Source organism: Coregonus clupeaformis, chromosome 11 (assembly GCF_020615455.1).
Source record: "Coregonus clupeaformis isolate EN_2021a chromosome 11, ASM2061545v1, whole genome shotgun sequence".
In the NCBI taxonomy this organism is placed as follows: domain Eukaryota; kingdom Metazoa; phylum Chordata; class Actinopteri; order Salmoniformes; family Salmonidae; genus Coregonus; species Coregonus clupeaformis.
Window position 1 is genome coordinate 4,471,289 of NC_059202.1, and position 27,301 is coordinate 4,498,589.

Sequence of the window (27,301 nt, forward strand, 5' to 3'; positions counted from 1 at the left end):
GATTAGGCCCAGGTGTGCCGATTGCTGATGGGAAGCAGGTGCGGAAACAAGAGCGCTCCCGGAGCGTTCCCGAACCCTCGGGAAACAGGAGCTACGACCAGAAACACTCGTCACCAGACAGGACCCGACTCAGACCGCCGGGATCGTTACAGTACCCCCTCCGACGAACGCCACCGGGCGGACTCCCCGGAGCGCCAGGATGGAGGCGGTAGAAGTCCCTGATGAGATCCGGATCTAGGACCTGTCGCCGCGGAATCCAACTCCTCTCCTCAGGACCATACCCCTCCCAGTCCACGAGATACTGGAAACCCCGGCCCCGCCGTCGGGAATCCATGATGCGCCGCACCGTGTAGACAGGACCACCTCCGATCATCCGAGGAGGAGGAGGAGGAGGCGGAGGAGGCAACAGAGGACTGAGGAGGACAGGCTTGAGGCAGGAGACATGAAAGGTGGGATGGACTCTGAGCGTCCTCGGTAGTTTGAGTCGAACTGCCACTGGATTGATCACCTTCTCCTGGTCCATCCTAATCTCTCCCCTGGAGATGATGTACCCGAGAAAGGATGTTGTGTGGGCGTGAAACTCGCACTTCTCGGCCTTCACGAACAGGCGATTCTCCAACAATCGCTGCAGAACCTGCCGGACATGCTGGACGTGGTCGGAAGGTTCCTTCAGCCAGGGGTATCCAAGGACCAGAGGAACATGGGAAGACGGCAGAATGAAAAATGAAATCATCTCAGAATGATTCCCTGACAACCGCATCTTAACCGGTTCAGTCCTCATCGTGATACGTGCCAGACTACTGCCGTTCAGAGTGGTCGCTTCAATGGCTTCCGGCAATTGCTCCTTGGAAAGCCCCAGCTGTTCCACCAACTCGGCATCAAGAAAGCTTCCATCGGCACCTGAATCGATAAAAGCGTTAAGCGCTAAGCTCTGATTCCTGTTCACAAGGGTAGCCGGGAAGCGGGGTCTGACAGAGGTACTGAGAGGTTGAAACTGGCTCGCTAAAAGTCCTCCCAACTTTAGCGAGCCGGGCAGTTTGACGACCGCCGGGAACAAGTGGAGATGTAATGTCCCGAGCTACCACAGTAGAGGCAGCAGTTGGTCTTACGTCTATGTTGACGCTCCTCCTTGGTTAACCCGTGCCGCCCCACTTGCATGGGTTCCGAATCGGGAGAGAGGACCTCTCCACTAATCCACTGTGGTGGAGAATGATCGATGTGTTCTGGTCCACCACCCGACCCGACTGGGAACTGAGAAACTGATCGATTGGACGGACCCCATTGCTTCTCCCTCCTTCGCTCTCGGACTCGATTATCCACCCGAATGGACAAGGCTACCAAGCTGTCCAGGTCACTAGGCTCCGGATAGGAGATCAACTCATCCTTGAGCTGCTCCGACAGACCCTGGTAAAAGGCCGCTTGCAGAGACTCCTCGTTCCACCCACTCTCCACAGCCAACGTCTTGAACTCAATCACGAAGTCGGCCACGCTGCGAGTTCCTTGGCGAAGCGAAAACAGGCGCCTAGCTGCGTCCCTCCCTCGGACGGAATGGTCGAAGAGCTTCCTCATCTCGGCCGTGAACCCCTGGTATGAAGCCATGCAGGGATCCTGTCGTTCCCAAACGGCTGAAGCCCACTCCAGCGCACGACCACGCAGCAACTCAATCACAAAGGCTATCCTAGCCTTGTCTGTGGCATAAGAGTAGGGCTGTAGATCGAACACTAGTCCACACTGCATAAGGAAGGAACGGCATCTTCCCAGCTCCCCTCATATTTATCCGGCGTCGGAACCTTGGGCTCACGGATGGCCACAGCTTCAGAAGCGGCAGGCGAGATGGATGAAACCGGTAGTGGATCCTCCACCGGCCACTTGCGTTGGTTCTGGACCTCCGTCAGACCGGTAGAAAGGTTCCGAACTGACAACGCGATCTCCTGTAGTACCGTGCTATGATGGCCCAACATCTTCTCCTGCTGGGTAATAGCATGGCGAACAGAGTCCAGGTCCGCTGGGTTCATTACTGGCCGGATCGTTCTGTCACGGTTTACTAAGCCAGAACCCAGAAGCAGACCAGGACAAGGTAAGTGGTGTCAAAAGGTGAGTGTTTATTTACTGAACCAAGGGTGAAGGGAAATAATCCAGGGAACAGAGCGGCAGCGTGGAGGAGTTGTAGAGGGTCCAGTGGTTGATCCGATGATGGCTCGGCAGCCGCCGACCATCAGGCAGAGGTTGGGTAGAGGTTCCGGGCGAGTGACTGTGGGGAGAACAAAAACGGAGGTAAGTACCAGGCAGGTCAACAGGGTGCAACAAAACAACAAACACTAACTCTAGTACTGAGGCTAATACGCCGGCAAAACATACTGTTCATGGCTAACGATCCGGCAGGAACTGGATGTTGGGCCAGACCCTAAGAAGGGTGATGATTAGGCCCAGGTGTGCCGATTGCTGATGGGAAGCAGGTGCGGAAACAAGAGCGCTCCCCGGAGCGTTCCCGAACCCTCGGGAAACAGGAGCTACGACCAGAAACACTCGTCACCAGACAGGACCCGACTCAGACCGCCGGGATCGTTACACACACACACACACACACACACACACACATACACACAACCCTGTGGTAGTGATCAAAGCCAAACAATGTACTCTGTCATTAAGCTCTCAAGGACTTCTTTTAAATGTCGTCACTTATTTTTATACGTTGTCACTTCTTTTTATACGTCGTCACTTCTTTTTATACGTTGTCACTTCTTTTTATACGTTGTCACTTCTTTTTATACGTTGTCACTTCTTTTTATACGTTGTCACTTCTTTTTATACGTCGTCACTTCTTTTTATACGTTGTCATTTGGCTCGTAAACATGACCTTTCCGCTGGCCGCCTCCCGCCTTTGTGTTTCTAGGCCCTGAGAAGTGTGGGGGAAAAAGCGTGTCACGTTTAATGGCAGCATGACTAGCCTAGCTCAGCACACTGTGACAGTGTAAGCAGAAACTGTGCTGTGCGTTCACTAGGGTTGACCCGACTAGGAAAAACTCTGATAGTGTATTAGTAGGACCCAGAGTGTTTCCTGGTCAGGTCATGTGGTCAGGATAAACTCCGGATCACAACCAGGGGACATTCTGGCCAATTGCCAGCCTGTCTCTGCCTCCTCCAATCCAACCAGCCCCCCTCACAAACAAACCAGCTAAAAGATATCTTACATTCATTTCTCCTCCCTTTGTCATTTGACACGCCTACAGAGAAGGCGATGTCTAATCAAGATAATGTATCTCTGTCTACCTACATATGACCCTCTGTGCTTCGGCTACTGAACACAACACAACACGACAGAGGGAAAATGGTTTGTGTAAGCTGTTTTAGTTCCCTCCCAATGACCACCTTCATCACGCTGTTGTCTGTCTGCCCCCGTTCCCACAGAATTCCTTTTGAATCAGGCCAGCGAGAGGACATCATTTTGTCCATTCTAATTGAGTCTTCAAGGAAGGAACATAAAATGGATCATATTGTATAGATTTTTACCCAGCCGTAATTGTGTTTCACTGGGAGGACAAAGAATAGCAGATTAAACAAATGCCAGGCCCTCTTTTTCTTTAATGACAGGCATGCTGTGTAGAAGATGGGGGAAATTATCACTCTCCTCCAACTGGGGTGGGAAAAAACAATAGAAGAACATTGTCATTGAGAGGTAATTAACAATAACTATACTTACAAATGACTGCAGGGCAGCGCTGGTTGGGTAAATTAATGACCTGTCATTGTGAGTGATTGTTATTGAAGAAATCCCTCACCATTCAGGGACTGCAGTGAGCAAACAACTGAGGCAACGTGGCAAAGCAACGGGAACAGGAATAGTAATAAACTCAGCAAAAAAAGAAATGTCCCTTTTTCAGGACCCTGTCTTTCAAAGATAATTCGTAAAAATCCAAATAACTTCACAGATCTTCATTGTAAAGGGTTTAAACACTGTTTCCCATGCTTGTTCAATTAACCATAAACAATTAATGAACATGCACCTGTGGAACGGTCGTTAAGACACTAACAGCTTACAGACGGTAGGCAATTAAGGTCACAGTTATGAAAACTTAGGACACAAAAGAAGCCTTTCTACTGACTCTGAAAAACACCAAAAGAAAGATGCCCAGGGTCCCTGCTCATCTGTGTGAACGTGCCTTAGGCATGCTGCAAGGAGGCATGAGGACTCCAGACGTGGCCAGGGCAATAAATTGCAATGTCCGTGCTGTGAGACGCCTAAGACAGCGCTACAGGGAGACAGGACGGACAGCTGATCGTCCTCGCAGTGGCAAAGCACATGTAACAACACCTATACAGGATCGGTACATCCGAACATCACACCTGCGGGACAGGTACAGGATGGCAACAACAACTGCCCGAGTTACACCAGGAACGCACAATCCCTCCATCAGTGCTCAGACTGTCCGCAATAGGCTGAGAGAGGCTGGACTGAGGGCTTGTAGGCCTGTTGTAAGGCAGGTCCTCACCAGACATCATCGGCTGGACCAGACAGGACTGGCAAAAAGTGCTCTTCACTGACGAGTCACGGTTTTGTCTCACCAGGGGTGATGGTTGGATTCGCGTTTATCGTCGAAAGAATGGGCGTTACACCGAGGCCTGTACTCTGGAGCGGGATCGATTTTGGAGGTGGAGGGTCCGTCATGGTCTGGGGCGGTGTGTCACAGCATCATCGGACTGAGCTTGTTATCATTGCAGGCAATCTCAACTCTGTGTGTTACAGGGAAGACATCCTCCTCCCTCATGTGGTACCCTTCCTGCAGGCTCATCCTGACATGACCCTCCAACATGACAATGCCACCAGCCATACTGCTCGTTCTGTGCGTGATTTCCTGCAAGACAGGAATGTCAGTGTTCTGCCATAGCCAGCGAAGAGCCCGGATCTCAATCCCATTGAGCACGTCTGGGACCTGTTGGATCGGAGGGTGAGGGCTAGGGCCATTCCCCCCAGAAATGTCCGGGAACTTGCAGGTGCCATGGTGGAAGAGTGGGGTAACATCTCACAGCAAGAACTGGCAAATCTGTTGCAGTCCATGAGGAGGAGATGCACTGCAGTACTTAATGCAGCTGGTGGCCACACCAGATACTGACTGTTACTTTTGATTATTTTGACCCCCCCTTTGTTCAGGGACACATTATTCAATTTCTGTTAGTCACATGTCTGTGGAACTTGTTCAGTTTATGTCTCAGTTGTTGAATCTTGTTATGTTCATACAAATATTTACACATGTTAAGTTTGCTGAAAATAAATGCAGTTGACAGTGAGAGGATGTTTCTTTCTTTGCTGAGTTTAGTTAGGAGTGTGTATGTGTGTTCTCAGTACATTCAAATGAGACCTCAGAGAGCTGGTTTTGACTTTATTTATCTTGGTTCAGAATCTCAGGGGGGGGGGATTTTATGAATACGTTTGATGAAGCAAAAATGCATTACATTTGCTGGTGCCTGACAAGAGAGGTGCTGAGTAGTGAATATTGTAATTTCTATTTCAGTCAGTGATTGACAAAACAACAATAACTTATTGAAGGCATGTGAGCGATGAACTGCAGATTTGCTACAGCAGGAAAATATGAATTATTATGTGGATTATAATTAATGGACATTTTGTTGTAGGGCTTGATAAAAAAAATTGTTAGGGCAAATAAAGTCTGACATTATAAAGTGGAAATGATCAACTTAAAAGCCTTTTTAAACCTCAAATACAATACCATTTTGCATTTCTGAGCAACAAAAGAGTGATCAAATTAAGATCCTACATCTGTATGAGGATACATCAGATGTATCCATGTAGGTTGTGATAGTGGTACAGTAGTTGGCTGCATTATGTTGCAGTGTCACACCTCTCTCCATTTTGAACTGAGCGTGGTAAACCACACTACTGGCCCTGGCACTTTGGCCATGGACCTTGCCCCCTACTACACAGCCTCCCAGTCTCCTATTCTCTCTCTGATATGAAACGTAGGATGGATGAGGGAATGAGTGGGAATGATTCATTTGTCCAGTTCCTCTCTAAACGTTGATAATCCTGCTTTTGTTTTTGTACGTGATAACATTTCTAATTCCTCTCAGGGAAGAATGCAGTGTGGCTAATGGCGTTTAGCTGTCTGACGGCATACCATACCATGCCATCCTGAGAGAGAGAGAGAGAGAGAGAGAGAGAGAGAGAGAGAGAGAGAGAGAGAGAGAGAGAGAGAGAGAGAGAGAGAGAGAGAGAGAGAGAGAGAGAGAGAGAGAGAGAGAGAGAGAGAGAGAGAGAGAGAGAGAGAGAGAGAGAGAGAGAGAGAGAGAGAGAGAGAGAGAGAGAGAGAGAGAGAGAGAGAGAGAGAGAGAGAGAGAGAGAGAGAGAGAGAGAGAGAGACATGATGGGCAAACTGTAGATGAGAGTGCCATCATGAGTGGCTATGTAAGGCTATTTCCTTTCCAGTATGTGTGTGTGTAGTCATGAGTGTACATGATGTGTCTGTGCCTATATGTGTGTGCATGTCTGGTTATGTGTTGTATTGGATAAAGACCTTTACCACATCTGGATGACAGTCTGGATCTGTCTGTATGTCTGTCAGGGGGAGGCTCATCTCATCCTGCAGTCTAATCAACTGGCACACAGCTGCAGTCCAGGGACAGATCTACAGGCAGACAGACAGCGAGGCAGGCAGGCACAGGCAGCCAGACAGCCAGACAGATAGGCAGACAGACCTCAGCCTAGCTCCCACCTATCTAAGGAACATATCATATGTAGAGGAGCCCCTCTGTGCCTGCCTGTGTACTGGACTGTACTGGAGGCCCATGGTTACTGGTTAGGTTTGGTTACAGCTCCCTCTGGTCCTTGCTGCTTGTTGTGAGGGAGGGAGCGGCACCTCAGGTACAGAGAATGCATGGCTTGTTGTGAGGGAGGGAGCGGCACCTCAGGTACAGAGAATGCATGTCACCCAGAATGTAATTAGGCAGGGGAAGGTGGAGGGAGGGAGTGAGGGGGAGAGCACGATGTTTTTTTATGTTTTTTGTTGATGTTGTTTCTTCACACTTTTCTTTATTGTTATTTCACTTGTTTTGGCAATGTAAACATACGTTTCCCATGCCAATAAAGCTCCCTTTGAATTTAATTGAGTGGGGGATGGAGAAGGAGGTAGAAAGATGATGGGGAGATTTATCAGCATGTGTGTCTCCCCTGCTCTTTGTCACTGTGCAGTAGAAATAAATCACTTAATAAGGGGAAGTTCAAAATTGTACCATTACGATGGCATGCACACCATGACACGCCTTCCCAGGGCTCCATCCCATCCCAGCGTTCACAGGCATCACATTTAAAATGGCTTTTTGGTTGAGTCTGGTGTTTTACCACATGTCCAATATGAATGGCGCTCTGCTGTGGCCCCTTCAACACTGTTAATGTTTCCTCTCAGTCTCCTCTTTCTGTCTGAGGCACTGTAAATCTCCACACTGTGTGTGTACTGATGAGGTCTCTGAGCGGTGAACACGTCCTGCACGTGCTGCGGGGCTCCAGTCTTTATTGTGTATGTGCATGTGTGATTCCCTAATGCCAGACGTTTCTCTCAGACTCAGTGATGAGGCTTAAGCTCTAGCTGCTGATAAAATCCCTCACACCGTCCAATTAGCGGGAGTGATCGGGGCTCTGGGGTTAAGCAGTCCTTCTGCTCTGCTCTGACTGACCAAACAGACAGTCTCTGGCTGGCTGGTCGGCTGGCTGATTGGGTGAGACAGACAGACAGACCGACAGCAGGCTCTCTCTCTCTCTCCACCTGCCACACCACTCCTCCTGGTGGAGAGCACTTATCGTGACCCACATATTTCTGCAGGGCCAGGGACTCCTTGAGAGTGGAGAGAGTGGAGGGCTGCGGCTCACTGCAGTGCTGCTCCACGGGTCAGGCAGATGCCATGGTGGTCGCTGAAGGGGGTCAAGAGCAGGCAGTCAGACTCGGTAGTACCATGCCAGGAGCTTAGACTGCTCAGTCAGGCTCTGGCTCTTCTCTGGCATGTCGTTCCCTTCATGTTTGTCTGTCTGTCCATCTGGAGAAGACAAACAATGACAGTAAAAGAGGTAATTACCGGGGCTGAGAGACGCGGTGGTCCGTTCTGCAGCTCTGCAGCCACTCTCTGTCACACACACACACACACACACACACACACACACACACACACACACACACACACAATGGAATAGGTTAATGGAATGGCAGTCTCGTCTATGGACCAATCCTCCTGTGTCCAACTAGAGAGATTAGTTCTATAGCAGACAACTGCAAAATAGCATTACATTTGATAAGAGTACAATATATATTTAATCACTGTTGAATCTGTTGTTGCTGTTTCACTGAAATGTTTTGAAATGATAATATAAGATCTGTACGTAAAACATTTATATTTGACATTTTAGTCATTTAGCTCTTATATCCAGAACAACTTATAGTAAGTGCATTTATCTTAAGATTGCTAGGTGAGACAACCACATATCACAGTCAAATATACAGAATATGAACATTCCATTCCAGCTAAACAATGGATATATAGCGTTTTGCAAAAAAACTAATTTTCATACACATCTAAAATCTATTAATTACAAATCTGAGAACAGTAATATTTTACAAACACATGAAGGTACCCAGAAGCAATCATTTCTGATGAAAAGACACGTGAAAAATGTGTGGGATATAGCGTTTTGGAAATAAACTCTTCAAATATTGATCATGGCTTCCTGTGCCAACAGGGTACCCTGTGCCGTGTGGGGTGGCACTCAGCCCAGTTAATATTGTATGGGCTTTTAAAATTGCACAGAAAAAGCTTTGGGTACAAGACGAGTGCTGTGCTGTCCTTAATGCCTGACTAGCTCTAGGATGGCTTGTGTTCCTCTTATTTCTGTTAGTCCTTTACATCTAATGTTTACCTAAAGTGGAACATATCATGATTTTACTCAAGTATGTTTTCCTATAGAATCACAGGTAATTCTACCAGAAGACTAAAGCACCTTTATTCATTTTTGTCTCGCCTCTTCCAATTTCCTTCCCTCTCTCCCTCCCTCCCTCCCTCCCTCTCTCCCTCCTTCCAGTCCTGGAGATACTCAGCAGTAGCTATGCTAATGTATTAACAGGTGAAACAGTGACAGCACCATCAGCACTTCTCTGTGCCTTTTGAGTAGAGAGAGGGAGCCCTCTCTACAAGACCTTGAGCACAAGGAATGTTAACTGGACCCTGAATGAAAGGACACTACCTCCCAAGGTCTCTGTAAAAGTTTGCTATGTCCTGACTTACACAACTAGTTACATCCCTTGACTGGGGCTCAGGGAGTACCAGAAACTAAATTTAAAAGCCTTTTATCATGCAGCCCTCAATAGGCATTCAGCATTCACTCTGCCCCATTGCTCTCCCTCACGTGATGTCTGAGCTGGGCAGGGCTGGTTCTTTTTAGTGTGTGTGTCATCGTCTCAGCCTCTCTGACAGAGGAAACCACTAGCCTTGGGGCCAGAGGAGGGGCCACAGGTGCAGGATAGGGCTAGGCGATCCCCCTGTCCCTCTGTCACTCGGTCACACAGTCAGTGGCCTTCGCTCTGTGTTTATTCAAAAGGCCTTCAAAGAGTTGTAGGTTGATCGGCCGCCACTGGAACGCTGAGGACATACATAATGGAATAGAGATGGATCTCTGGGGACTGGGTAGTGAAGTCCTTCATTCACAGAGCAGAAAAAGACCCAGACCCAGGCTTCTTTCATAAGACCAGCCAGGGGGAAGAGGGAGTGAAGGCTGGGGAATAGTGGGAAGACAGACACCATAAATAGCATTAGCCAGGCCATTCCCTTCCTCAACAAGAGCTTTTTCCTGTCAACCTCGAGAGCTTTTTTTTGTTGATGAATATATTTGTATTACGTTTTCACAGTTATTCCTGCACAGTAACATAATATACAGTTGAACAGTAATTCATACTACAGGAATTTTTCTTTTCTTGCCCACCCACCCACTTTTAACCCCACCCCTCACCCAATTTCCTATCTACCCTCTCCACCACAACCCCACCCGTACCCCCACCCCTATGGCTGGGAAAAGAGCAGACAGTTCATAGCAAACAAGTCATAAACCTACATAATAACAAGAGAGCTTTCTGTCCTCCCTTCATCACGTCAGGAAGCAGAGAGCTCTTTGAATGAAGTTAACTCAACCATCCCAGTTTACGTCACAGTAAATAGGCTTTTACTCAACAGAGTTGTTAAGTGGGCTGTGAGTTTGACTCTATTATACAAGAGCAGTTCTTGTTGCACCAAGAGCTGCCGTGAAAAGTTCAAGCTCATCTGAATCTAACCCAACTGCGGTGGCAGTTCAAACCAAGGACGTCATACATACAGTATATGAATACAGTAAGATTTATGATAAATATGTCTATGATTCAGACTTCCTGTAATAGAAATGTTGTCCAGTGTAAATGCTGCACATGCCAAGCCAATTATGTCATATACAGCAAATTATGTCTATGGTTCAACCTCATGGCAATAGAATGTAAACGCTGGGATCCAGACTGGTAATGTGCCAGACTGCCAGGACACTGAAGTGAACCCGCGCTGAGCTGAGGGAAGGTCAGGGTGATGGATGCATCCTGACATGCCCAACTCCCGGGATGTCAGAGCCAGGAGTAGCAGCTGCAGCGCGGTGTGTGGGTACAGGTGGAGAGGCGAGGAAGAGAGGAGCAGTACTGCCCGTCTGCACACCTGCCTGTCTGGTCTGGGGGGGGCAGAAGAAAGGCCCCATTCATGGGTTGTGGGGGGGATATGCCATCACTTTAGCTCCCAGGGGACCGGCCTCGTCAATAAGAGGCTAGCTGGGAGGATGTCACAGTGCTTGCCCCCCCTCGCTCCTCTTCCGCTCACCCTCCCTGACCAGAGACCGCTGCTGTACGAGCCCACCGCCTGAACACAGCAGAACTGGCCTTTTATTCAGCCAGGGACGGAGGATTAAAATGCAAGGAAGAGCCTGACTGTTTCCACGTGTGTCTGTCTGTGTGGGGACATGAGGCACAGGGCACATGCAGTACTGTAGCAAGGAGTGTACCAGTCTGCCTGCCACATGCATGGTCAGTGTTCTGAATCCACCTCCTCATGGTGTTGACTTGTACAACACTCTGAGAATGTGTACGTGTTAGATGAGGTATAGTTTAAAGCTGTTACATTGGAGGTGCAAGTCAAAGTGGTGGGGTTTCTGTGCCAATGCTTATGGAGTGCACATGCTGCACATGTGGGGTCGATGGAACTTTCCAGAAGAAAAGAGCTTAGAGCTATGTTAACAAATGCTGAATATAATAGGCCTACTCTGATAAGACAGACGTATAGGTCACAGATGTGATGGCATCTTTGTAGTGTGCATGTTAGAGCCACTGCACAGTGCACACCACCCTCTAGTGCAAACGTCACAATCTGAGTGGCTGTTTGTGTGTGTGTGTATGTGTGTGTGTGAGTACACACAAGCATATGTGTGTTTGCTTAGCTGAGGTTTGCATGCAGAGCAGCTCTGCTCATAAAGCACCAGGATGTGGTGAGTAGTTAACGCCTGACTACCTGGCATTTTCCATTTGACTGTTTCACCCAACCTCCATCTCCTTTATTGACCACCGTCTATGAACTATTATGGACAGCTCTAACTCCAGGTCTAGGGCTGGCAGACATTGTGCCTGTGTGCTACAGGAGACAGGCAAGTTCCAGTATCTGCTTCTGTGTACTGAGAGTGAAGGAAGGAAGAGAGGAGTGAAGAGGAGGGAGGGAGGGAGAAGAGGAGAGTGTGAGCTGCATAGATGTGTGCTTCTTGTTTGCCTGTGTAAAGGCCTGCATCGGCAGCTGCTGCTGTGTTTTGCATACCATGGAAGCAGTGAGGAGATTTGCATTAGTGGTTTGATTTCGTCAGTGTGATCGTTGGGTTGGGTTAGCAGGGAGGGATGGAGTGCAGCTGGACCTTAGTGAGACCAGGGCAGGGGAATCATGGGAAAGGGCCTGGCCGAGGAGGTTCTGCCTGAACGGATCCAAGCACAACCTCATCAACTCTAACGGTCCTCAACATGATCCCTGCCTGGGGAGGTGCGCTCACGCGCGCACACACACACACACACACAGACACACACACACACACAGACACACACACACACACACACACAGACACACACACACAGACACACACACAGACACACACACAGACACACACACACACACACATTCACAGACACACACACACAGACACACACACACACACAGACACACACACACACACACACACACACACACACACACACACACACACACACACAGCTAAAGATGCAGGACTAATTGCTCTCTAATTTAAATAGTATGGTCCAAAGCTGACTGTTATAAAAATCCACACTTCCATGACATCAAACGTGGCACAGCATCAACCATGGAAAAAAACAACATTGCAGACTTGACCATTTTCCCCATGATTGGTTGTTGTGTCATATTCATTTCATGCTTAGATGATACTAACATTCCAAGGGTGGAGATTGGATATGCATGGGAGGGGAGGGGTGCTGCTGTAACTTCTAGAAAGGACCTTGTGGGAGTGGAAGGTTCTGTGACCTGAGTATTAGGAGCGCTGGGGTCCAGTGTGGCTGCACAGAGTGGCCAAGTGTAGTCCACTGTGGTCTAGGGGACAGTATGTAGTCCACTGTGGTCTAGGGGACAGTATGATGATGGGTTTCCTCCCAGAGCTGATTTCAGCTCAATTTGGGTTGAAAGTATTTTATTCAGCAGCCTGGCTGGCATGCTGCAATGGCCACTCTGCTTCAAAGCCTAATGGGGCTGGAGCTGATATACTCATGCAAATAGAGGGCTTCGTGTGTGTGTGTGTGTGTGTGTGTGTGTGTGTGTGTGTGTGTGTACTTGCTTGTATGTGTGTATGTGCTTGTGTGTGTGTGTTTATGTGTCCCATTCTAGTGCTAATTACAGAGCAAAGACTTATATCTCTCTCTGGGGGGGAACCGAAAACTGCACACAGTTGGGGGAGGGGTGTCAAATCTGTGTGTATGCAATAACAGCTTATCTTCTGCAACGGAAAGTTACAAAGTCGTTTTCCATAAGCTTGGCTATTTGCCGGATGCATTTCATACTGGAGGGGGTGTGGAAAAGCAGCCAGTCAGCCAGGACCATAGAATCTATTTTGTCTTTATGGTGTGTGTGTGTGTGTGTGGGTGTGTGATCCTCTGCATCCCTCATCACAAAGTTCCTAGCCTCCTACCTCTCTAAAGTGAAAGCCCAGGCGGTTTGAAGAGGGAGGATTGTGTTGACTGACCCTAGTTCCTGGCCCATAGCTCAGGCTCCCTCTCTCTGCTCAGGACACAGTGTCCTGCCAGTGCTATCTTCTCCAAGCAGGCGCCTCTATGGTGCTTTGGTAACCCACGTTAGATGGCCCAGCTTATTGTGTTGACGGTGTCTTTGTATGTGTACCCCCCGACACTGTGTTCCACCGCTGCCCCCGAGGCCCCAATATCACCCTTTCTATTTACTGAGCCCTCTCCAGTGAATGTGATGTTCGCTAGAGAGGCTACTGCTCTGTCTCGCTCTCTGTCTCGCTCTCTGTCTCGCTCTCTGTCTCGCGCTCTGTCTCGCTCTCTGTCTCGCTCGCTGTCTCGCTCTCTGTCTCGCTCTCTGTCTCGCTCTCTGTCTCGCTCTCTGTCTCGCTCTCTGTCTCGCTCTCTGTCTTGCTCTCTGTCTCGCTCTCTGTCTCGCTCTCTCTTCCCTTTTCTCTCTCTCTCCCTACTCTCTTGATCGCTCTTTCCCTCTCTCTCATTTGTACTGTCTTGTCTCTCTCTTTTGATAGTGAGATATCCCCTGTGTAAGTCTGCCACCGTGAAACAGCCAGGTCCCAGCTGTTTCTCACAATGTTAAACCTGCCATCTCTTTCACACATAAACAAGGGAGGCGGTTCTGAGAGGAGAGGAGAGGAGTCTGAGGCCCATGTGGAAAATGTGATCAGATTCCCCCAGCCGTTGCCCCCCAGCCGTTGCCCCCCAAAAGACACCCCCACTCCCCCTCCCCCAGCCCCATAGAGCCCTGCTCTTTTCCACATGATCTGTTCTCCGGGCCTGTCCAGCAGGCTCCCGGCCAGGCGTTACGTCTCTGTCTCTCTCCCAGGCTTCTGCTATGCTGCCTGGAGCCCGCGCTCCTCCACTTCTCTCCGCTCGCCTCGTTGTTATGACCAGCACAGGCAGGAAACGCTGGGAACTCGGCGAGGGGCTCTCGGAGCAAACTGGGGAGAGAAATGTTCCAGGATCAGCGTAAAGCTCCGACAATTGTTGTCGTGCCATTCAAATGTATCGCTAATAATGTTTTATGATGTAGTGCCTCTCTAGTTTGTGTATGTGTGTGTGCACGTGCGTGAGTGTGTGTGTACGTGTACGTGCATGCATGTGTGTGACAGCGTCTCCAATTCACTGTCTTGTTCACTCTGAAGTCACAGTGAGTTTCCCTTATTGGGGACCGAGGCAGGCTGCCTAGTAATTTAAAGGCTCATCAGAGATTTCAGCTCAGTGGATTGCATTATAATCTAACTGGTTTAATGTAACAGAGCTCAGGGTGGGTCCACTGTAAAATGTATCATTTTCTAAATCGTTCGTCAGTTGTTACACTCGTATAACGAGACAGTGTTTTTCTTCCTGTTCAGTGCTCAATCAGACCCAGTTATTTATCGGTGGCCCCTTGGCCCCTGTGTTGTTTAAAGGCCCCGGAGTCTAGGAACCTGGGAACCGGGCTCTGTCGTTATTAACTAAATAACCACCCGTATCGGACGAGGGTAGCTCTGACTCTGTGAATATTTACGTAGATTTTTATCTTTCATGGCGGCACAATTGATTCCACATTGGGCCACTCGAACCAAGACCCATTCTCTTCCCCAGATTATCCTCCCCTCCCCCACATTCTATCCCAGAGGCCAGACTTCCCAAGATCAGTCATCCCGATTGGCTCCTGCACGGCTATCAGTCAATTAGCTCCGGCCCCCCCACAGTTAGCACTAAAATGAACAGCGTGACTGCCAGTGCCATTTAAAGGAGAATCAAAGAAAACAATGTCCTTGAATCCAACTTTTCTCAAAGCTCCTCTAAACAAGCGAGGAGTTTGTATTAAAGGCAGAGAGCTGGTCTGAGATCAGTGTAAAAGAACATATTAGGGAATGACAGGCTGATTGATTAATTTATCTTGGGCGGAACGTTGGAGTCTAATGAAATAATGTTTGTTTAGGGGATGTTTTGAATAGAGCTGCCCAGTTAGCTTATGTTTTGGTAGGGTTAGCTGCTGCCCCTAACACTGAAGTGCCTGAGTCTAGCTCTTCTCTCGATTACATTGGTCTGTTCTCCCTGAACACATACTGGGTGGGAAAAGAAAGTGACTGTCACTCATTTGTTTGCTGTTTCCAAATGAGATATTTCATTAAAGCTAGTGTTACATCGACAAATGTTCATACGACATGGGACGGGATCCAATCCCAAAACAGATTAACAACCTGCACACAGCGAAATACTTTTAAATGCAATTTGCCTGACGTTCACATTGATCATGTTCAACTCAAGCAGAAATCAACTTCAATGGCAGTCCACAGGCCTTTTGTCTGTGTTGGTTTCATCATGGTCTGTGCCCGGTTAGAGACAAGGTGCGGTTAATTACATAGCTCATACAGCTGAGCCCCCTTGTAACATTTGCCTTACGGAAATACTTTGGCCTGTATCTAACCATGCTGTATCTCTCTGTCCTCAGAGCTCCAGAGATCATCCTGGGCCTGCCGTTCTGTGAGGCCATCGACATGTGGTCCCTGGGCTGTGTCATCGCTGAGCTCTTCCTGGGCTGGCCCCTCTACCCAGGGGCCTCCGAGTACGACCAGGTAGGTCTGAGGGTCTGCCCATGGGGGGGGGCATGGGTGGGTGACAACCAGGAATATAATGACTGATGCCTAAATGAGAGAAAGCCTCCAAGACAAGAGCTAGAAGAAGTTTCTGAATGCTACTATAAACAGGAAATGTAAAAGAGTTCTCAATTCAAAACACAATTTCAATCTATCAATGTGTGCATTCTACAATAGTGGCATACGAAGAGTCACTAGTCCACTTCTGGACGAGGACTGATAAATCACTACAAGTCATGCTTCCACTGTAGTAGTGTCAGAGAGGAGGGGAGAGGATCAATTTGAGAGCGTTGCAAATTAGACTAACTCTTAGATATGTTTCAGGACAGGAGGAAAATAACTGCTTGGTTTGTTCTGAGAGACAGAGCAATACTCGCTCAAGGCTTTCTCATAGAGCCTAATCTGAGTTTGTTAAAGAGAGAGAGAAAGAGAGAGAGAGAGAGAGAGAGAGAGAGAGAGAGAGAGAGAGAGAGAGAGAGAGAGAGAGAGAGAGAGAGAGAGAGAGAGAGAGAGAGAGAGAGAGAGAGAGAGAGAGAGAGAGAGAGAGAGAGAGAGAGAGAGAGAGAGAGAGAGAGAGAGAGAGAGAGAGAGAGAGAGAGAGAGAGAGAGAGAAAGAGAGCAACACAATTAGACCCAACCAAATCATGAGAAAACAAAAAGAGAATTACTTTACACATTGGAAAGAATTAATATAATAAATAAAATAATATGCCATTTAGCAGACGCTTTTATCCAAAGCGACTTCCAGTCATGCGTGCATACATTTTTTTTTTGTGTATGGGTGGTCCCGGGGATCGAACCCACTACCTTGGCATAACAAGCGCCGTGCTCTACCAGCTGAGCTACAGAGGACCACAAAAAAACAGAGCAAACTAGAATGCTATTTGGCCCTAAACAGAGAGTACACAGTGGCAGAATACCTGACCACTGTGACTGACCCAAATTTAAGGAAAGCTTTGACTATGTACAGACTCAGTGAGCATAGCCTTGCTATTGAGAAAGGCCGCCGTAGGCAGACCTGGCTCTCAAGAGAAGACAGGCTATGTGCACACTGCCCACAAAATGAGGTGGAAACTGAGCTGCACTTCCTAACCTCCTGCCAAATGTATGACCATATTAGAGACACATATTTCCCTCAGATTACACAGATCCACAAAAATTCGAAAACAAACCCAATTTTGATAAACTCCCTTATCTACTGGGTGAAATATCACAGTGTGCCATCACAGCACAAGTGAAGAACAAACACCATTGTAAATACAACCCTTATTTATGTTTATTTATTTTCCCATTTGTACATTAACTGTTTGCACATTGTTACGACACTGTATATAGACATAATATGACTTGAAATGTATTTATTCTTTTGGAACTTCTGAGTGTAATATTTACTGTTAATATTTATTGTTTATTTCACTTTTGTATACTATCTACTTCACTTGCTTTGGCAATGTTAACACGTTTCCCATGCCAATAAAGTCCTTAAATTGAATTGAAATGAGAGAGAGAGAGAGAGAGAGAGAGAGAGAGAGAGAGCGAGAGAGAGAGAGAGAGAGAGAGAGAGAGAGAGAGAGAGAGAGAGAGAGAGAGAGAGAGAGAGAGAGAAGAGGAGGAACAGAGAGAGAGAGAGAGAGAGAGAGAGAGAGAGAAGAGGAGGAACAGAGAGAGAGAGAGAGAGAGAGAGAGAGAGAAGAGGAGGAACAGAGAGAGAGAGAGAGAGAGAGAAATGAGAGGAACAGAGAGAAGTGTAGCTCTGGAGCACCGGTGCGCTGCTAATTGGTGCAAGTGGTTCAGTGGCATCTGCTGGAATAAGCAGGGATCAGGAGCTGCCTGTCTGTCAGGAGGAGACGAGACACCCCTACACACACACACACACACACATGCATGCACACGCACACTCACACACACACACAACCAAGTAAGCATTTCACTGTTAGTCTACACCTGTTGTTTACGAAGCATATGACAAATACATTTGATTTGAACCACACACACACACACACATACAGTGGGGAAAAAAAGTATTTAGTCAGCCACCAATTGTGCAAGTTCTCCCACTTAAAAAGATGAGAGAGGCCTGTAATTTTCATCATAGGTACACGTCAACTATGACAGACAAAATGAGGAAAAAAAATCCAGAAAATCATATTGTAGGATTTTTAATGAATTTATTTGCAGATTATGGTGGAAAATAAGTATTTGGTCAATAACAAAAGTTTCTCAATACTTTGTTATATACCTTTGTTGGCAATGACACAGGTCAAACGTTTTCTGTAAGTCTTCACAAGGTTTTCACACACTGTTGCTGGTATTTTGGCCCATTCCTCCATGCAGATCTCCTCTAGAGCAGTGATGTTTTGGGGCTGTCGCTGGGCAACACAGACTTTCAACTCCCTCCAAAGATGTTCTATGGGGTTGAGATCTGGAGACTGGCTAGGCCACTCCAGGACCTTGAAATGCTTCTTACGAAGCCACTCCTTCGTTGCCCGGGCGGTGTGTTTGGGATCATTGTCATGCTGAAAGACCCAGCCACGTTTCATCTTCAATGCCCTTGCTGATGGAAGGAGGTTTTCACTCAAAATCTCACGATACATGGCCCCATTCATTCTTTCCTTTACACGGATCAGTCGTCCTGGTCCCTTTGCAGAAAAACAGCCCCAAAGCATGATGTTTCCACCCCCATGCTTCACAGTAGGTATGGTGTTCTTTGGATGCAACTCAGCATTCTTTGTCCTCCAAACACGACGAGTTGAGTTTTTACCAAAAAGTTATATTTTGGTTTCATCTGACAATATGACATTATCCCAATCCTCTTCTGGATCATCCAAATGCACTCTAGCAAACTACAGACAGGCCTGGACATGTACTGGCTTAAGCAGGGGGACACGTCTGGCACTGCAGGATTTGAGTCCCTGGCGGCGTAGTGTGTTACTGATGGTAGGCTTTGTTACTTTGGTCCCAGCTCTCTGCAGGTCATTCACTAGGTCCCCCCACGTGGTTCTGGGATCATTTTCTTGTGATCATTTTGACCCCACGGGGTGAGATCTTGCGTGGAGCCCCAGATCGAGGGAGATTATCAGTGGTCTTGTATGTCTTCCATTTCCTAATAATTGCTCCCACAGTTGATTTCTTCAAACCAAGCTGCTTACCTATTGCAGATTCAGTCTTCCCAGCCTGGTGCAGGTCTACAATTTTGTTTCTGGTGTCCTTTGACAGCTCTTTGGTCTTGGCCATAGTGGAGTTTGGAGTGTGACTGTTTGAGGTTGTGGACAGGTGTCTTTTATACTGATAACAAGTTCAAACAGGTGCCATTAATACAGGTAACGAGTGGAGGACAGAGGAGCCTCTTAAAGAAGAAGTTACAGGTCTGTGAGAGCCAGAAATCTTGCTTGTTTGTAGGTGACCAAATACTTATTTTCCACCATAATTTGCAAATAAATTCATTAAAAATCCTACAATGTGATTTTCTGGATTTTTTTTCCTCAATTTGTCTGTCATAGTTGACGTGTACCTATGATGAAAATTACAGGCCTCTCTCATCTTTTTGAGTGGGAGAACTTGCACAATTGGTGGCTGACTAAATACTTTTTTCCCCCACTGTACATACATACACACATACACACACACACTCAAGCCTCATCCCCATTACTCACAGAACTAACTAAATCAAATACATTTCTATTAGTCACATGCTTTGTAAACAACAGGTGTAGACTAACAGTGAAATACTTAGTTATGGGCCCTTCCCAACAATGCAGAGAGAAAGAAAATAGAGAGATAATAGAACATTAAAACACGTAATAATACAAGTTATAATAAATACACAATGAGTAATGATAACTTGGCTATATACACGGGGCACCAGACACAAACACACCGACTCAGAGTTACATACAGGGGTTTTTACTGGGTAGGTCACATGGTGGGTAAACTTCATGACCATAGTCGTGAATCATAGCTAGGGCCAAGAGTTTTTCCTGACGATATGACCTTACCAGGATGACCCTGCCGTGAAAATGTGTCACAACTAAGGCATAATGGATTATACTGAATCTGGGTCTAGGCATATTCCCTCTGCAGTGAACATATTTAGGAGATGTGATTATTTTAGTCTTATCACCCTAAATATTTGTGCCAGCAATGATTTTCCAAGTCTGACTGAGTAACATTTTCAGTCAAATTAATTTGCGCCTAAAGGGCAAAACTCACAATATCCAATTAAGCGTGCCTTATTTTGCGTGTCTGCATTTGAATGCTGTTTGGCTGATTGTGTTTGAAACTCTGAATGAAAAGTTGATGTGTTATTTGATATTTTGTCCTGGTCCTCCTTTAGATCCGGTACATCTCTCAGACACAGGGGCTGCCAGCAGAGTACCTCCTGAGTGCAGGGACAAAGACTACTAGGTTCTTCAACCGAGTCACAGACTCTACCAACTATCCTCTGTGGAGACTGAAGGTAGGCCTCTATCACACACACACACACACACACACACACACACAAACACACACACACACACACACACACACACACACACACACACACACACACACACACACACACACACACACACATTTGAGAAACACTAATTACGATTGCCCTTTTGTTGCATCAAAACTTTCCATACACATCAAAAGAGGAGTTGGGTTTCAGTGGAGTCGATAATGTAGAACTATATTTGCCCACCAAGTGACCTACCCAGTATGTCAATGATGTATTAAGTGCCTTGCAAAAAATGTATGTAAAGAAATCCACAGGAGCTGATTCGCTTGATCTGTTTCTACTGCAGCTTTCTGCCCCCCTCATTGTAGAACCTTTGACCCACATTTTTTATTTAACAATTGCTTCTGGTGCTATCCATAAGATCTGGAAGGGGCCGCATGTCCTCCCCCTTTACAAAGGTGGAGATCCTTCTGACCTAGATAACTACCCCCCAATTTCTAAACTATCTTGCCTTGCAAAAATATTAGAATCACTGGCAAACTCTCAGCTAATAACTTTTTTTGTACTTTGAATTTTACTCTTAATGTGTACCAGTCTGGTTTTATAGCACCGTTTCAGCATCTACACTTAAATTATACACTGCTCAAAAAAATAAAGGGAACACTAAAATAACACATCCTAGATCTGAATGAATGAAATAATCTGACAACAAAATCACACAAAAATTATCAATGGAAATCAAATTTATCAACCCATGGAGGTCTGGATTTGGAGTCACCCTCAAAATTAAAGTGGAAAACCACACTATAGGCTGATCGAACTTTGATGTAATGTCCTTAAAACAAGTCAAAATGAGGCTCAGTAGTGTGTGTGGCCTCCACGTGCCTGTATGACCTCCCTACAACGCCTGGGCATGCTCCTGATGAGGTGGCGGATGGTCTCCTGAGGGATCTCCTCCCAGACCTGGACTAAAGCATCCGGCAACTCCTGGACAGTCTGTGGTGCAACGTGGCGTTGGTGGATGGAGCGAGACATGATGTCCCAGATGTGCTCAATTGGATTCAGGTCTGGGGAACGGGCGGGCCAGTCCATAGCATCAATGCCTTCCTCTTGCAGGAACTGCTGACACACTCCAGCCACATGAGGTCTAGCATTGTCTTGCATTAGGAGGAACCCAGGGCCAACCGCACCAGCATATGGTCTCACAAGGGGTCTGAGGATCTCATCTCGGTACCTAATGGCAGTCAGGGGCTGTGCGGCCCCCCAAAGAAATGCCACCCCACACCATGACTGACCCACCGCCAAACCGGTCATGCTGGAGGATGTTGCAGGCAGCAGAACATTCTCCACGGCGTCTCCAGACTCTGTCACGTCTGTCACATGTGCTCAGTGTGAACCTGCTTTCATCTGTGAAGAGCACAGGGCGCCAGTGGCGAATTTGCCAATCTTGGTGTTCTCTGGCAAATGCCAAACGTCCTGCACGGTGTTGGGCTGTAAGCACAACCCCCACCTGTGGACGTCGGGCCCTCATACCACCCTCATGGAGTCTGTTTCTGACCGTTTGAGCAGACACATGCACATTTGTGGCCTGCTGGAGGTCATTTTGCAGGGCTCTGGCAGTGCTCCTCCTGCTCCTCCTTGCACAAAGGCGGAGGTAGCAGTCCTGCTGCTGGGTTGTTGCCCTCCTACGGCCTCCTCCACGTCTCCTGATGTACTGGCCTGTCTCCTGGTAGCGCCTCCATGCTCTGGACACTACGCTGACAGACACAGCAAACCTTCTTGCCACAGCTCGCATTGATGTGCCATCCTGGATGAGCTGCACTACCTGAGCCACTTGTGTGGGTTGTAGACTCCGTCTCATGCTACCACTAGAGTGAAAGCACCGCCAGCTTTCAAATGTGACCAAAACATCAGCCAGGAAGCATAGGAACTGAGAAGTGGTCTGTGGTCACCACCTGCAAAACCAGTCCTTTATTGGGGGTGTCTTGCTAATTGCCTATAATTTCCACCTGTTGTCTATTCCATTTGCACAACAGCATGTAACATTTATTGTCAATCAGTGTTGCTTCCTAAGTGGACAGTTTGATTTCACAGAAGTGTGATTGACTTGGAGTTACATTGTGTTGTTTAAGTGTTCCCTTTATTTTTTTGAGCAGTGTATATTAAATTGCTTAGATCATAGGAATCACTGTACTGCCATATTTATAGACATTTAAGGCTTTTGAGACTGTCGACCATCCCCTACTCATTCAAAGGTTGTCTGAAATGGGCCTCGACCAGGCGTCGTGCAAGTGGTTTGGGAACTATCTGTCAAGTTACCTCAATATTACTAAAGGTGTCCTCTTTACTATTTATACTGTATAAATAATATTGGTCTCTCTGCAAAAACCTGTAACATTCATCTGAATGCAGATGAGCCTGTTATGTACGCTATTGCCCCTACGGCTGAACAGGCTATGTTGGAGCTGCAATCTGATTTTGTCGCCTTGCAGAAAGTCCTTTTGGATTTAAAATTACTTGCATGAAAAACTAAATGTATGCTGTTTTTTAATTTTCGTAAAAATAATTCAGATGGTCTACATATTTATGCATTGGATGGTTCTTTCATCGAGCAGGTTCCCGCTTATAAATATCTGGGCTTTTGGATTGAGAATAATTTGACGTTTAAAAACCATACGTATGAGCTAGTTAAAAAGCTGTGATTTAATGCCTCTGCCTAAACAGCAGGAAGCAGATTGTACAGTCAACTTTCCTGCCAGTTCTTGACTATGGTGACACCATTTACCAGAATGCAGCAGCCACTACTCTTAAACCTTTGTGTGCCGTCTACCATAGCGCCCTTCGTTTTATCACAGGTGACAGTTTTAATACTCATCACTACATCCTGTATTAAAAGGTTGGCTGCTCCTCATTAAAGTCCCATAGATCACTTCACTATTCCCTTTTTGTTTACAAAGCTCTACTACACAAGCTTCCGACCTGCCTCACTTCACTGTTAAAATTAAAAAATATGAGACAGCAAACCCGTTCACAGGGATGGTTAACTCTCAAGGTTCCACAAGGACGTAACGATCTAGGTAAATCCGCCTTCGGTTTCAGTGCCCCCCATTTTTGGAAAAGCCTACAAAACTCTTGACTCTCTGGTGCCTCTAGAGCAGTTCAGGACTTTAATGTTGAATGAATTTAATGATAATTGCAACTGTTTGGATTGAATGTAAATAATTGTATGTGTGGTTTTTGAAGCTGTAGTGCTGATTCTGTAAATTATAGTTTATTTTATTTGTATTAATCATTTGTAATTTGTTGTATTGTTGTCCTTAGGGCACCATTGTAAATGAGATCCTGGTCTCAATGGGTTCCCCTGAATAAGTATGTTTTTAAAAAACGAGCTAGAGAAGTCCAGTGTGAGGCGTTGACAGGATAGACTCAACGCTGGCTCCAAAATAAAGTTGCTCTATGCTGGCCAAACAATAAGGTGCTGGACTGTTCAAGCACCAGCATTTTGTCCCCTTTGGGAGTATTTTGGAGTCATGCAGTGAATCTGCAGACATAGTTTTACTGTATTGAACATCCTGACTCCACAATACCAATATCTCAGCTGGATATGGCTATATTTACGCCCTCACCGCTCTACTGCACTTAGCGATATTCTCTCCCAAGATTGATCAGGTCTCCTTGGAGACTCCCCACGAGTGCGTCCCAAATGGCTCCCTATAAATTGCCCAACCTTTGACCAGGGCCCATAGCTCTGGTTAAAAAGTAGTGCAATTTATAGGGATTAGGGAATAGGGTGCCATTTCTGACACACTCCATGTCTTTGTTCTTATCCATACAAAATGACACACAACAACATACCACATTGACATCCAATAATGTAGCTCCTTGCAACGTTGACCTTTCAGTAAGGATAGCTGATAACACCCTGTCTGTTGTGTATGTGTGTGTGTGTGTGTGTGCTCTTAAGTTATACAAGAGACTGTTACTGTGACATGGCTACAACTTCACATTTGTTCATGGTTGTTGGCAATGGAAAATCAGATAGCTAGTAACTGACAACTTTTTCCCTTTCGCTGAGACAGAAACAGGGACAGGCCTGTCAGAGGGATTGCTGAGCTTCGCTTCGACCTTGTCGTGTCTTTCCATTTTACAGCAGCCGTGATAATGATGATACTGTAATTAAAATGACTACAGCGTGTTTGGTCAGAGAGTTTTCCTCTGCTAATAGGTCTGTAAGATTGGTGTGTGTGTGTGTGTGTGTGCATGCATACTGCATGTGTGTATGTGTGTTTCTATGCGTACACCTGTGTCCCTGATTGTGTTTGTGTCCATACACACATTTGTGTGTGTGTCTGCGCAGGTGTGTCTATTTCACCCTCCCCAGGCCTGCTCCCAGACATGGCTGTTAGATAAGTGTTTGTGTGTTACCTCAGGGTTGCTCAAAGGGCAAGTTCAGTCCTGCTAGCCAGCTCAGTCCTGTTGCCGTTAAACAAGTGTCTGTAATGAGGTACATGTAAATAGAGTATTTTCAGAGACTAGAGGAAGTCTTATGGGAACGGAATGGAACATCTGCTTCTTGTCTTCTCTCCACAGACACCCGAGGATCATGAAGGAGAGACAGCGATCAAGTCGAAGGAGGCCCGGAAGTACATCTTCAACTGCCTGGATGATATGGCGCAGGTTCAGAGCACTGTATATACAATACACACACATGCACGCATGCACACACACACACACACAAACACACACACCGGAGCCCCTTGCATATGCAGTTGCACAGGGGAAATGAAACCGGCTGTGCTCTGACCGAAACCCTTCTTCATTTCAGATTATTTTCTTTTTTCTTCTTCTTCTCTAAAACCACCACTTAATAAATGACAGGCCGACAACGTAGACGAGCATTTGGTCAACTCGGTCACAGTATTTAATGTGTGTAGTTTGCTTTCTTATTTAAGCTGGGTGAATGTTGTGGCCATCATCTAACTGGATGCGTTTGTGTAGGACATGTACACAACAAGACAGAGAAGGCTAGAGGAGTTGCAGCGTGGGAACTAAGACAATAGCCTTTAGCCCTTAGCTAGGTCGTATTCATTAGGAAATCGTTTTAAAACATTTCGCAACGGAAAATGAAAATGATGGTTTCTTATTGGACAAGTCAAGGTAGTCCCTGCCTGTTTCAGTCCGTTTTCTTCCGTTTGGTGCCTAATGAACATGACCCTGTGGGAACCCATTTGTTTGGTAAAACAAAGAAAGGATGCATTACCATGTTACATAACCAGGAAGTGACTCATACAACTAAACCCTGGTGTAGAAAAGCACTGTCGCCAAACGGCTTATATCTTATGTGACTCTTCTCATAACATGTCTCCTCTCCCCAACTCTCATTCCGATTGCGGTGGGAAAGTTGACACAGACCTATGACATTTTTCAGATGATGATACGATAGTGTCTCTGCCCATATTTTGTTCTCACTGTCACCCGCCCAAACATACTAGTTTTAACAGCACAGATACTGTAGAGTACATACCGGTAATAATGGAAACGGTGATACATTTCCCAGGCATCTAAAATGTCTTGTTTCTTAAGGGGAGGATAAAGAGCTGTCAAGGTACATGACAGATAAAATCAGGTAAAATATGACTTGAGGTCTGCAATCTGATTGCAGTTTGCTCCGTACACCACACACGCACACACACACACACAAATCGCACATTAAGCCCTTGGGGTCGTCTACCTCATGCAGACCTACACGTGTTCACTTCACTGATTTCCCGTCTGGACTATTAGAGTTGACCAGTGCCCAGCCAGAGTGCTCCAGGTCTGGCATTATGTGCAGCCCCAGCGGAAGTGGTGCTTGGTGAACTTAGTGCCTCTGCCTGGGCTAGTTTAGGAGGCCATACTTCCAAGCTGCTCCTACTCCCATACACACAACACTGGTCTAATGAAATCAACATGCACAGGCCAGGTCCCTAAGGTCAGCACTTGCTCTGAGCCTCTCTGTCCCCATCCAACACGCACACAAACACACGCCAGGTAGGCAGGTAGGCAGGCAGGCAGGCACACACACACACACACACACACACACACAAGGTTACTAAAGGAAACAGAAAGTAGAAAGAGAAGCTCAGTCCTAATTGGGAGAAGACCGACTCAGAATCTAGGGCCAGATAAATAAATTAGCAGTGTGGACATCTGTCTTCATTTCTATAATGGATAATATCTGAAGGCATAGAGGGACTGGAGAGAGAGACTTGGGTTGATTACCGGGACGTCTGCCAATGGTGACATTCTTGTTGCCTCCACACTGTCTTGGGAAATGTGGGGAGAGCTTAAAGTTCTGGAGGACCCATCTCCATTTGATCTCTAGTTAAGATCAGCTAAACTGGCTGCAGCCTGAATGGAGAACTAGATAGAGGGAGGCCAAGATATATTTAGGCGTGGGTATGTTTTCACCACACACAACTCTGAGACCCAGCATGACTTTACAATAATTGCTATCAGCGAAGCAATGGCCGAAATACATTCTCCTCGCATTCAGTTTCACTACTACTAACTACTCTCCCTTTCCTCTAAGTAATATTACTGACCTCAACTCAAATTGGATGCTGTTAGTTGTCCAACGTTAAACCTGATATTCTAAACTAGGGTTTTGAGGTTGTTCTGTACACATCATAGTCTTGCATGGTTAACTCCACCTCTCCTCAGGCACAGGCAGCCAGATGTGTCCCAGTGCTGCTTGGACATCTGCTGTCCTGTCCTCATGTTCTCTAGTGCCATGTCATGTCACAGCTCCTCAGCATAGAAACAGAAGCACTAGATTCTATTTCATATAATAACATCTGCTGTCCTGTCCTCGTGTTCTGGAGTGCCATGTCATAGGTCCTCAGGAGTTACTAGATTCTAGATTATATTTCTATGATAGCAGATTTGTCTCTGAGACCATAAATATC

The 27,301-nt window shown here is 46.6% G+C and overlaps 1 protein-coding gene across 12 annotated transcripts in view; it reads left to right on the forward strand.

Annotated features, from left to right (window-relative positions):
• LOC121576973 (homeodomain-interacting protein kinase 2) overlaps positions 1–27,301 on the forward strand; it is a 104,525-nt gene that overhangs the window by 53,594 nt on the left and 23,630 nt on the right. For 8 of the 12 annotated variants that reach the window (XM_041890610.2, XM_041890613.2, XM_041890615.2 and 5 more), the window contains exons 3-5: positions 15,769–15,892; positions 20,247–20,369; positions 24,945–25,043. In XM_041890610.2, coding sequence (XP_041746544.1) covers positions 15,769–15,892; positions 20,247–20,369; positions 24,945–25,043 — 346 coding nt within the window. The remainder of the gene's footprint in view (positions 1–15,768; positions 15,893–20,246; positions 20,370–24,944; positions 25,044–27,301) is intronic. The other 4 variants (XM_041890612.2, XM_041890618.2, XM_041890621.2 and 1 more) reach the window with 1 other exon arrangement.